The sequence below is a fragment of the Equus asinus genome, chromosome X, assembly GCF_041296235.1.
Source record: "Equus asinus isolate D_3611 breed Donkey chromosome X, EquAss-T2T_v2, whole genome shotgun sequence".
In the NCBI taxonomy this organism is placed as follows: Eukaryota; Metazoa; Chordata; class Mammalia; order Perissodactyla; family Equidae; genus Equus; species Equus asinus.
This window is the reverse complement of record NC_091820.1, coordinates 48,889,339-48,903,148: the sequence shown is the minus strand read 5'-3', so window position 1 is coordinate 48,903,148 and position 13,810 is coordinate 48,889,339. Positions and strand designations below refer to the sequence as shown.

Sequence of the window (13,810 nt, the reverse complement as noted above, 5' to 3'; positions counted from 1 at the left end):
AGTCATGATAAAAATATGTCAAAGAGCATTACAAACATGCATAAAACAAGTGAAAAAAAAGTAAATCTCAGAAAAGAAATTAAGGTGTCAGCAAATAAACAGAAGATAGGAAGATGGACTAAATGAAAATTTTAAAACTGAAAATTATACTAATTGAAATAAAAAAGCTCAGGGGACAGGCTTAACAGCAGAACGGAAGGAAGAGAGGAAAGTGTCACTGAATTGGAAGACAGAAAAATAGAAATTACCAAATCTGAACAACACAGAGAAAACAGATTGAAAAAAATGAAAACCTAGGGGCTCTATAACACTATAACAAAAGTCCTAACACCCACGTCATCAGAGAACCAGAAGGAAAGCATAAAGAAGGCAGGTCTGAAAAAGTATTTGAAGAAATAATGACTGTACCAAATTTGTCAAGAGACGTAAACTTACAGATTCAAATTGTTGAGCAAATGCTAAACAGGAGAACGCAAAGAAATCAACACCAAGACAAATCATAATTAAACTGCTGGAAACTAAAGACAGGAAAACAATTAGAATGGCAGTGGATTTATCTTCAAAAGCGTGGAAGCCAGAAAGAAGAGGCAAAATATTTTTTTAAGTGCTTGAAAATTACCCCAAAAAACTGTTAACCCACAATCATATATCCAGTGAACATATCCTTCAGGAATGAAGTGGCAATCAAGACATTTTCAGAAGGAAAATTAAGAGAATTTGTGGCTAGCAGATCTACCCTAAAAGAATGGCTAAAGAAGTTTTCTAAATGAATATAAAATAATAAAAGAACAAACCTTAGAACATCAGGATAGAAGAGAGATCAAGGTAAGCAAAAATATAGGCAAACACCAATAGGCTTTCCTTTTCCTCTTGAGTTTTCTAAATTATATTTGATGGTGAAAACCAAAATAATAATACTGCCTGATGTGGTCCTAAATGTATGTATGTAGAGGAAATATTTTAAACAATTATATGATAAGTGGAGGAAGGTAAAGAGATGTAAAGGGAGGTAAGGCTTCTGCATGTCACTAGAACTAGTAAAATAGCATAGGTGGACTGTGAGATGTTATGTATATATAATGTAATACTTAAAGCAATGATTAAAAGAGTCACACAAGGTGACACACTCAAAAGCACTATAGAGAAATCAAAATGGAATTCTGAAAAATGTTCAAGTAACCAACAGGAAAGCAGAAAAGAGAAAACAGCAAAAAAGCAGAATCTCAGACTTAAGCCCTAATATATAAGTAATTACTTTAAATGGAAGCGGTATAAATGTAGCAATTAAAGGCAGGGATTAACAGAATCAATTTAAAAATATGACCCAACTTTTACACTGTCCACAAGAAACTCATTTCAACTACAATGATATAGGCAAGTTGAAAGTAAATTGATGGAAAAAAAGATGTATCATGCAAATCTTAATCACAGGAAAGAAGGAGTGGCTATATTAATATTAGATAAAGTAGATTTCAGAGAAAAGAAATTTTTTAGAGACAGAGAGGGACATTTTATAACGATAAAAGTGTCAATCCACCAGGAAAACATAGAAATCTTAAATGAGTATGCACCAAACAAAGGAGCTACAAAATATGAGAAGCAAAAACAGAACTGAAAGAAGAAATAGAAAAATCCACAATTATAGTTGGAGACTTAAACACCCTTTTCTTAATAGTTGATAGAACAACTAGACAGAAAATCGGCAAGGATATAGAAGGATTTAACAACATCAGCTAAAGTGATCTAATTGACATTTATAGAATACTTTGCCCAACAACATCAGAATACACATTCCTTTTGAATACCCACAGAAGATATGCCAATATAAAGTATATCCTAAACCATAAAGCAAACCTCAACAAATTTAAAAATTTAAATCATATGGAGTATATTGTCTGACCACATGGAATCAAACTACTAATTGATAACAGAAAGATGAGGATAATGTGTAAACATTGAAAAACTAAACAACACACTTCTAAATAATCCATTAGTCAAAGAGAAAGAATCGAGGGAAATAAAAAATATATTTAACAAAATGAAAATACAGTATATCAAAATTTGTGGGGTGCAGCTAACCCAGTGCCGATTAGGAAACTTATAAAGCTAAATGTTTATATAATAAAGAGGAAAAGCTTCAAATCAATAATCCACGTTTCCACCTCAAGAGCCTAGAAAAAGAGGAGCGAAATAAACCCAAAGGAAACAGAATGAAAGAAATAAAAGAAAGGAGGAGAAAACAATGAAATGGAAAACAAAGAAACAATAATGAAAAAATTAAACAAAGAGCGAGTTCTTTGGTAAGATCAATATTTTTTATTTTATTTCTTCCCTAACTTTATTGAAAGATAACTGACATATAACATCGAGTAAGTTTAAGGTACACAACATTAAGATTTGATAAACGTATATACTGCAAAATGATTACTACAATTAGGCTAGTTAAGACATCTTTCACCTCACAGTTACCATTTTTTTGTGCATGTGGTGAGAACTTTTTTTTTTTTGAGGAAGATTAGCCCTGAGCTAACTACTGCCAAACCTCGTCTCTTTGCTGAGGAAACCTGGCCCTGAGCTAACATCCATGCCCATCTTCCTCTACGTTATTCGTGGGACACCTACCACAGCATGGCTTTTGCCAAGCGGTGCCATGTCTGCACCCGGGACCTGAACTGGCGAACCCCAGGCCAGCGAGAAGCGGAACATGCGAACTTAACCACTGCGCCACTGGGCCAGCCTCGGTGAGAACTTTTAAGATCTACTTTCTTAGCATTCTTCAAGTATACGGTATAATATTGTTGACTATAATCACCGTGCTATACATTAGATCCCCAGAACTTGTTCATCTTATAACTGCAAATTTGTACCTTTTGACCACCTTCACCCATTCCCCCCCACCCCACCCCCACCCCCACCCCTAGCTATCCCCAATCTACTCTCTGTTTCTATGAATTTGGTGGGGTTTTTTTTTTTTTTTTGGTGAGGAAGATTTGCCCTGAGCTAACATCTTTTGCCAATATTCCTCTTTTTTTTTTTCCTCCCCAAAGCCCCAGTACATAGCTGTATATTCTAGTTGCAAGTCCTTCTAGTTTTTCTATGTGATCCACCACCACAGCATGGCTACTGACAGACGGGTGGTGTGGTTCCGTGCCCAGGAACTGACCTCAGGCCACCGAAGTGGAGCATGCCAAACTTTAACCACTAGGCCATCAGGGATGGCTCTGGTGGGTTTTTTAGGTTCCCCATATAAATGAGATCAGACAGTATTTGTCTTTCTCTGACTTATTTCACTTAGCAAAATGCCCTCAAGGTCCATCTGTGTTGTCACAAATGGAAAGATTTCTTTATGCTTATGGATGAATAATATTCATATATATATATCACACTTTTTAATCTAGTCATCCATAAATAGACACTTAATTTGTTTCCATGTCTTGGCTATTATAAATAATGCTGCAATGAACATGGGGGTGCAGATAGCTCTTTGAGATGATGATTTCATTTCCTTTGGATGGATGTATACCCAGAAGTGGGATTGGTGGATCATATGGTAGTTCTACTTTTGCATTTTTTGAGGAAGCTCCATACTGTTTCTCATAAAGGCTTTACCAATTTACATTCCCATCAACAGTGCCTGAGTTCCCTTTTCTCCAGCACTTGCTATCTCTTGTCTTTTTTATGATAGCCATCTTAACAGGTTTGAGGTGATATCTCATGGTAGTTTTAACTTGCGTTTCCCTGATATCAATTGATGTTGAGCACCTTTGCACGTACCTGTTGGCCATTGCAGATCTTCTTTGGAAAAATATCTGTTAAGGTCCATTTGTACATATCTGTTAGTTCCATTTAGTCTATAGTTCAGATCCATTGTTTCCTTATTGATTCTCTGTCTGGATGGTCTAGCCATTGTTGAAAGTGGGATATTAAAGTTCCCAACTATTATTATATTGCTGTTTATTTCTCCTTTTATTTCTGTTAGCATTTGCTTTTTATATGTGGGTGCCCTGATGTTGGGTTAATAAATATTTACATCTGTTATATCTTTTTGATGAATTGACCCCTTTATCTTTATGTAATGACCTTTTTGTCTCTTGTAACAATTTTAGCTTAAAGCCTGTTTTGTCTGATATAAGTATAGCTACTGCTGCTTTATTTTGTTTACCATTTGCTTGGAATATCTTTCTTTCCCTTCATTCTCAGCCTATGTGTTTCCTTAAAGCTAAAGCGAATCTCTTGTAGGTAGCATATTTTTGAATCTTGTTTTTTTCTCTCGACTCAGCCGTTATATGCCTTTTGATTGGAGAATTTAATCTGTTTATGTTAAAATAATTATTTATAGGTAAAGACCTAGCATTGCCTTATTAATTGTTTTCTGTTTTATAGATCCTTTGTCCCTTGCTTTCTCTCTTGATGTCTTCTTTTGTGATTTAATATCTTTTTGTGGTGGTATACTTTGTCTCTTATAATCTTTTGTGTATCTATTACAGGTTTTTCTTTTGTGGTTACCATGAGGCTTAAATAAAATATCTTATAGTTATATCATACAATTTTAAACATAAGAACAACTTGAAGAGCATACATAAATGTCACTTTTCTTTCTCCCCCCATCACACTTTAGGTTATTTATGACACAATTTACATCATTTTTATATTGTCTATCCAATAACAAATTATTATAGTTATAGTCATTTTTAATACATTTGGTTTTTTTCAACTTTTAAACTACAGTTGTAAGTGATTTACATAGCAGCTTTACAATATTAGAGAATCTGGCTTTGACTATATATTTACTTTTACTGATAAGTTTTAGACATTCATGTTTTTATGATGTTAATTAGCTTCCTTTTATTTCAGTCCGTAAAATGCCCTTTAGCATTTCTCGTAAGGCAGGTCTAGTGGTGATGACCTCCGTCAGTTTTTATTTGTTTGGGAAAGTCTTTATCTCGCCTTCATTTCTGAAGAACAACTTTGCCAGGTATAGTATTCTAGTTTGCCAGTTTTTTTCTTTCAATATTTTGAATATATCATTTCACCCTTTTCAGGCCTGCAGAGTTTCTGCTGAGAAATCTGTTTATAATCTTATGAGTGCTCCCTCATGTTTGATGAGTCTCTTTTCTCTTGATGCTTTCAAAAATCTCTTTGCCATTGACTTTGGACAATTTAATTATAATGTGTCTTGGTGAAGCCCTTTTCAGGTTCAATCTGTTTGGGGTCCCTTGAGCCTCATGTATCTGAATGTCCATTCCTCTCCCAGTGTTTGGGAAGTTTTCAGCCACTATTTCTTTAAATAGATTTTCTGTCCCTTCTCATTCTCTTCTCCTTCTGAGATTCTAATATCGAGTATGTTGTTTCTCTTCATTGTGTCCCATAATTCTGGTAGGCTTTCTTCACTGTTTTTCATTCTTTTTTATTTTAGCTCCCCTAAATGGTTAATTTAACATGACCTGTGTTTGAGTTCAGGTTCTTTTGCTTGGTTGAATATGCTCTTGAAGATTTCTATTGAATTCTTTCGTTCAGTCATTAAATTATTCAGCTCTAGATTTCTGTTAGGCTTTCTTTTTTTTGATGGATTCTATTTCTTTGTTGAACTTCTCATTTTGGTCATGCATTGTTTTCCTAATTTTATTTAGTTTTCTGTCTGTTTGTTCTTTTAGTTTGCCGAAGCTCTTTAACAGTATTATTCTGAATTCTTTGTCAGACAGTTCATAGATCATACGCCACTCATCAAGCCATGTTGTGGTGGTGACCCACATACAAAATAGAGGAAGACTGGCACAGATGTTAGCTCAGGGCTAATCTTCCTCACCAAAAACAAAAAAGTAGCATGAGAGATACTTGTGATATGGAAATGTTCTGTATCTTGAAACTGAGTGTGTATTCATTTGTTTACAGTCAATTCAAGTTTGCCCTTTTGTGAATTTCCTGCTATCATCCTTGCTCATTTTTAATTGGATGATTTGTTTTCTTATTGATTTAATTTGTTGCATATTCAGGATTAATTATTTTATGGTTATAAGCATCAGAAATATCTTACTCTAGTTTTTGGCTTGTTTATAAACTGTCATGTCAAATGTACTAATCTTTTCCTTTTGTGTGTGTATGCTTTTTGTATCTTAAGACATCTTCCCCTGCTGTGATGTCATAGAAGTATTTCTTTTAAATATTTAATTTTTTATATTCAGGTTTTTAATGTATTTGAGCCTAATTTCTGTACATATAACTTTATTTTCTTTCTCCACATGGTGAGCTCTCCATTCTGAGCTGTTCTGTTTCTTTGATCCATTTGTCTATGCCTGTGCCAATACCGCCCTTTTTGAATAGATATCGCTTTATGAGTCTTGATAATGGTAGGACAGATTTTTATCTTGCTGCTCTTGCTAGAATCTTCAGCACTTATAAGAAGTATCCTGTTTTTCTTCCAGGCTGAAGAGGAATGCTTGTAACATTACAGCATTAAGTTTGATGTTTGCTCTGAGTATTTGGAAGGCATTGTTTTTAAAGATACCATGAATGATTAATTGATTGATTTTATCATATGCTTTTCCTGCACTTATCATGGTTATCATATGATACTGTTCTTTTAATTTGTTAATGTGATGAATTCAATTAATAAATTGTCTATTGTTAAATCTTCTGCAAGGTTTTGGGATAAATCTTACTTGATATGACATTATTTTAAAATGCTTCTTTAGATTCAGTTTGCTAATATATTATTTAGGATTTTTGCATCTATATGCATTAGTGACATTTGCCTGTAATTTTTCTGTTTTGTACCATCTTTATGTGGTTTTAATAATCAGGGTTATATTTGCTTCATAAAATGAGTTGGGGAGTCACCCCTCTCTCTTTTCCGGAGGAGTTTTTAATAGATAGGTATTATTTGGTTTTTGAAGTTTTGGCATATTTTAGCTAGCAAGCTGAAAATGTATTTTGGGGAGAGAGTAGGTAGGGAGATGTTTGACTACCAGTGCCATTTTGTCATCATTATAACTCTATTCTGGTTTTTCACCTCATTGAACTTATTCTTCAGTTGTATATGTTTTTCTACAGAATTATCTATTTCATCTACATTGTCAAATTTATTTGAATTGCATTGTTCATAGTATTCACTTATGATTTTTAAAAACTACTTCATCTCTAATTCTGTATCTGCACCTAATATTGTTTATTTATACCTTCATTTTCTTGTCTTGTCTTTACTTTTTTGAGGACTGATTGGACTAGGGTTTGTCATTTTAATAGTCTTTTCAAAAACTTGAGTTTTGACTTTACTAATCCTAGTGTTCTTTTTCTCTATTTCATTAGTGTTTTCTCTTATTGCAATTATTTCCCTCTTTCTTTTGTCTTCATGTTTAGTCCATTATTATTCTTTTAACTCTTGTTTTGAAAGCTCATTTTATTAAGTTTTAATCCTTCTTATTCTCTAATACATTCATTTAATGCTATAAATTTCTCTCTAAAGACTTGCTTTAACATCATCCTGACATTTAAATATGTATTATTTTTGTTTTTATATTTAGTTCTTAATATTTTATCATTTACCTTAGGGTTTTTATTTTATCCATAAAATATTTATGTGAGTGCTTTTAGTTTCCAAGTGTTTTGGTGTTTGAGACTGTTTTTTGCATATTTATTTTTACTTTTATTGCCTTTTGTTTAGAGAATTTGCCCTGTGTGGGGTTTTTTGTGTTTCTTGTGGCCTAGCACATGGTCAGCTTTTTAAGTGTTCCTTGTATGCTTAATAATAACTTACATCCCCTCAGTTTTGGGGGTTCAGAGTTCTATTTATGTTTTTTAAGGTCAATTTTACTAATTTTATTATTCAAATCATCTTTTTCTATTAAATTTAAGTCTGTCTCATCCGTCAATTTCTGAGAGAAGTATGAATTTATCAATTTCTGTGATCCATTTTTTCAAACTTTGCATTATTTATGTTGAGGCTCCATTATTAGATATACATAGGTTCAGAATAATTTTATTTTCCTAATGAATTATTTATCATTAAGTAAAAACACTTAATACTCCTAAATATGTTTTTGTCTTAAAAATCTCTCGGATAGTAATTTAGTTATACCAGCCTTCTTTGGCTTAGTATTTGCCCCAGTATATCTATTTAGAGTCTTTCATGTTTTTTAATTTTTTTTTATTCTCTAAACGTTAGCTGCCCTACGCTTGGGGGTGGCTGTGCCACAATCTCCCTAAACTCTCTTTCTGGTGAGCTTATCCTGTCACAATGCCTCCCATGTTTCCAAACCTGACATCCCACTTGAACTCCAGATGCATTTTTTTCAGCTATCTGAATGACACTAATAGGCATCTCAGATTTTACATGCCATGCGTTTCCCACCCTTCCTCCCCAGATGTGCCCCTGGCAAAATCCCCAGACTAAGAAATAGCACTACCATCAACCCAGGTGTTCAAGTCCAAACACCAGAACCGAGATTATTTTCATTTCCCATTTCTCACCTCTGGTCCATGAGCAAATCTTCTTGATTCATGCAAATGCATCTGGAATTTGTCTAGGTCTCTTCATTTCCTCTGTCACCACCACAGTTCCAGCTACCGTCATCTCTCTTCTGGACTAGCTACATTATCTCCTAACTTGTCTCCCAGCTTCAACTCTCCTGACCCCTCTACATTCTTCTAAGCAGCCAGAGTCACTGACAACACTCAGGGAGAATTATTGTACGTTATAGTCAATATCACAAATTTGACTTTCAGCCTTGACATTATATTTTTCACTCCTTCTATTGATGTAATTTGGGGTTTTGGGTACCATGGTACTTTAATGGAAGAAAGGGGACAATTGAAGGAAAAAACAATATTTGGATGTTTTGTAAGGGCAATATGCAGGTCCAGCTCGGTGACCTGGGAAGTCACTCCCGTGTCTATGGGAAAGTCAGCCTAAGGCTCAGTTACCATTATCACTGTTGCCCAGGGTGAGCTTGTCAAAGAGATAGTCTGCCAAGCTGGCTTTTGGGGTCTCCACTTTGCTATCTAGTTAACATTAACAAGCAATAATATTTGCATATTTTATTAATCAAAAAAATTTCAGGTAAAATTTAAGAACCCTTTGTTTTAATCCCTGCCCAATCCCATTCCCTTCACTCCTTCCCCAGAGGCAATTGGGGAATCACAATTGTGATTTTCAGGCCACGTCTTTAGGCTTTTACCATGCACAGGTACCCACATTCACCAGGGTCCCAGACCAGCCACCCCACACCCCCACTTTGTTTATGAGGGGAAGATTGATTTTGTGTTTCCCAGGGTCCCATGGAATACCTTCTCCCTCCATCCACAGAGATCCCGAGCTGCATGTGGATGGGACATGGGTGGGCGGAGAGACTCCTGGATACCTGACTTAAAACTTAAAAGATGAGATCTGCACACATGAAATCAAGGACAGAGCTTTATTTATTTAGGAACCACATAACTGTATTGGAAGAAATGGCAAAACTGGAAGAAAAAAAAAGTGAACGTTTTGCAAGGGCAATATTGCAATATGCATGCTCGGTATGGTGATCAGGGGAAGTCACCCTGTGGCTCTGGGGAAAGCAGTCCAAACTCAGTTCTTACTGCCGTCCCCCAGGGTGAGCTTGTCGAAGAGGTACTCTGCCAGGCCGTCTGCTGGGGCCCCCATCTTGAGCAGGTTGGTGAGATGGTCCCCCAACTCCTTCATGGACTTGACTTCCTCGAGCAGGAGGTGACTCTCCAGGAAGTGGCACAGATGGGGATCCGCCTTGTCGGTGGCCAGCTGGTGCAGATCGAGCAGGCTCTGGTTGACGTTCTTCTCCAGCTGGAGCGCACACTCCATGGCCTTCAGGCCGCTCTCCCAGTCGTCGCGGTCTGGCTTCTTGATGTCGCCAAGGCGGAGGCGGCCTCCGCGCTGGTTCTGCAGCTGCATCAGCCTCTCGGCGTGCTCCCTCTTCTGGCGCGACTGCTGCAGGAACAGCTGGAAGAAGTGCTTCAGGGCCACGTCGGCCCTGTCGAAGTAGTAGGCCATCGACATGTACACGTAGGAGGCGTACAGCTCCAGGCAGATCTGGCCGTTGATGGCGGCCTCGCAGTCGGGGTGGTAGTTCTGGAGCACCTGCGAGGGCTGCGCGGTCGCCATGGCTGGAGGCGCGAAGGCGAAGGCGACCTCAAGGTGTTCCCAGAGTAGGTGATGAAGGCGCCGTTGGGTGAGCTCTGGCTCAGTGGCAGTTCTGGCTCGCGACCAAAATGGCGTCACACCAAATTGGGAGTGTCCGTTATTTTACGGAGGTGGGGGAGATCCGTTTTACGTTACGTTACGTTACGTTGCGTCACGTCACATTGTGTCACGTTACGTTATGTTATATTACTTTACGGTGGGCGGGGTAGCTGGGAGGGGCTCAAGCGTGGTGTTCTAGGTTGGATCAGGGCTTGGATGAATCCGGGAGACTGTGTGCTAAGCGTCAGCACTATATGATATTTTAAAACTTTATTCATGAATATAGATGCAAGCATCTTAAGTTAATCATTTGCATGATTTCTTTGAGCAGCTTAATTGAATATTGTCCTAATGTGATTGTTTCATTAAATATAGTGCTTTTGAGGTCTCATTAGTTATGTTTAATATCGCACAGTTTTATTTGAATGTTAGATAAATCAGTGATTTCAACATCCATACTGATGACACTTCTGATAGCCTCCTCACTCGGTTCCTAGACTTAGTAAGTCCAGTGACCTCCGCTTTTCTCTTTCTAGTCATGGTCTAGTTCACGCTCCTCTGACAGGAGAGCACCACCTCTAGAGCCTCAGTGAATCTTTCCACCTCTCCGTCTTTCACTCTTTCTGAGCTTGTTCTTCACTCCCTTTATTCTCTCATCTCTTAATCTTTCAGCACAGTCCTAGAAGCACGTTCCTTCTGCCCTGTCTGGAGCCCGGTAGGACAGATTCAATGATCTCATCGCTGATATCCTAGATTTGCTCTCCCCCTTCACCTGGCTTGTCAATTACCTTCCTCTTGGCTACGTACACACTTCCCTTTTCTCTGGCAGAAAACAAAAGGTTTAGGTGCATTCTTAGAGAAAGCACTTACCCACGGGGATGTATTCATTCCCTCCAACCTCATTTGTTCTTTCGCTGACACTCAACAAGTCTCTTTGTAAGCCCAATTATGTTGTATGGAATGAGCCACCGTGGTAGGGAATACCACTGATCTCAAATGGCCTTTCCTTCATTCATTAATTCATTCAACAAATACTTATTGATTACCTGCTATGGCCCAGGCGCTGGTCTAGGATTTGGGCATATATGAGTAACAAAGAGAAACAAAGTCTCTGTTTCCTTAGTGTTGTATTCTAGTGGAGAAGCAGACAAAAACAAAACAAAACAAAAAAACTACCATTTTTCCCCCTTATTGTCTCAAGTAAATACATACAAGATATTACACATGTGCATGGAAATAAAAAAGACGAAATATGTTCATAGAATTCAAGGATATTATAGTGGGAGACAGAAGATCAACCTAGGTATTTATAATTAATTTGTGCATTAATTCAACAACCATTCATATACTCCAAATATGTGTCAGACGCTGTGTTTGATTCTTGAGATGTGCAGAAGAATCAAATGTGGTCTGTGTTCTCAAGTTATAAGACAGAATGACAGAATATTATAAGTACTCTCAGGTAAAGTTAGGATAAAATGCCTAATTTCACATAAAGATTTAATCCCATAGCTTTGATTAATGCACCTTTTTTGGTCTCTGTTTCTCTTTTGGAAGCTTATCCTATTTTATGATCAGAGTTTATGAAGAAAGAAAAGGATCACATATCAAATGTCATGATGTAAACTTATTTAAACAGTTCTAGAGACATTTAATTGCTGATTCTGTAAAGAAATAAAATAACAACAGTGTCTATTTCATAAGTTGATTTTAATGATAAAATCACACACTAGAGATGGAAGAGAATTACGTGGTCAGTTTCTGAGTGAGATAATGTTGTGTTCTGTGTTTTCTTAACACCAGTGTTGAGTCTTAATGTAATTGTAGACTTTCAAAGTTTCCTTGGGAGATTTCAATTTAGACTTGATTGTAAGAATCTATTTAAGTAGGAGTCTTGATGTTGTAGAGCATTTTCTCAGTATTTCCCAAGATTATTTAATAATTAATTTCTACCTACAATTTTACACTTCAAATACTTGAAATAATAAGACTATTGAATGGTTATGTGTATACTAAGGAATGATAATGGTGTTTCTCAGATATTTCATCCCTCATCATTACCTCCTAGGGAAGAAAGTAATGGTAAAATATTTATTATAACTGAGAGAAACCCAAGGTTTAAAAACTAACTTTTCTGAGGGAAATCAATAAGCAAGCATGAGCTGGGACCTCAGATTTCCATGAAGAAAATATACATATATATAAGCAAAGCATTCCATTCAGTTTTTCTTTCGTGAGAAATATAAAACTATATATAAACATAGAATGAGAAAACTTCAGAGTAGATCATGTTTTTTAAAAATATGAATATAGGACTATAAGATAAAGATTTCTTTGAAATGTTTGTGGTCAATGTTTGTATTATATCAGTGTTAGTCATGGTTCACCAGAATAACAGAACGAACAGGAAGTGAACCATATATACATCTATCTATCTATCTATCTATCTATCTATCTATCTATCTATCTATCTATATGGAATTGGTTCATGTGATTATGAAAGCTGACAAGTCCCCAAATCTGTAAGGAGCAAACTTGAGACCCAGGAATGCCGATGGTGTGGGTCCAGCCCAAAGGCCAGCAGGCTGGAGACCCAGGAAGTTCAAGTTGAAGGCAGGAAAAAACCAGTGTCCCAGCTTGAAGGCAGTCCAGCAGGAAGAGTTCCCTCTTCCTCAGAGGAGGGTCAGCATTTTTGTTCTATTCAGGCCTTCAATTGATTGTGTGACGCTCACCCACATTCAGGAGAGCAGCCTGCTTTACTCAGTCTACTGTTTCAAATGTTAATCTCATGGAAAACCACCCTCACAGGCACACACGGAATAAGATTTGACTAAATATCTGGCTAGCCCCTGGCCCAGTCAAGTTGACATATAAAATTAACCATCACAGTATTATTTATAATAAATTCAGGTCATCAAATAAAAAATCTAGTTATATAATCTGTAAAAACTCTTTTGACTTTCAGTTCCCTTCATCATTTAAACCTGTTACAGAACTAACAGTTACACAACTGATATTAGGCAATAAGTTCTGACTCAGTGTCAGTGATTATCTCTCATTCATTCAGTATATTTCTACGGAACATCTATTATATGCCAGGTATTTTTATTCATCCTAACACAAAAACTTGTTCTATAAACTCCTCACATTTGCATTTTTTTTGCAGCTGAGTGCTGTTCAATGTTCCATGTAATCCCATCTTTAAAAATTAGTGCATGCGCTAGGCTTGATGATGTATTCATAAGGAAGTGGACCATGAGTAGCAGCAGTTGGTGGCTTATCTCACTCTCCATATATGTATGTGTGTGTGTGTGTGTGTGCATGCATATGTATAAATTAATCATTTAATGAGGGGTCATGAAAAGTGATATATCAATCCAAAATCAATATTATCTATCAAGTCAAAATCAATATTATCTGTCTTTGAGCTGTTCACTCTACATTATCTCATTACAGATACCCTCTGAGTTAACTTTTATTGTTATCACCCATATTTTACAGACAAAGAAATTGTAAATTAGAGAGGATGTAACATGCTCAAGTACACATCTTGTAAAGCAGAGAGTGACACTCTGAACAGGATTCCTCTCTAGATAGTTTGGAAAATTTGGCTGGACC

General features: G+C 36.5%; 1 protein-coding gene across 1 annotated transcript; it reads right to left on the bottom strand.

The window, feature by feature from the left end:
• Window positions 1-9,196: 9,196 nt before the first annotated feature.
• Window positions 9,197-11,475, bottom strand: LOC139042770 (ferritin heavy chain-like). The gene has a single exon (XM_070502910.1). The coding sequence runs from the start codon at window positions 10,112-10,114 to the stop codon at window positions 9,566-9,568; it is 549 nt and encodes a 182-aa protein (XP_070359011.1). The 5' UTR covers window positions 10,115-11,475; the 3' UTR covers window positions 9,197-9,565.
• Window positions 11,476-13,810: the final 2,335 nt, after the last annotated feature.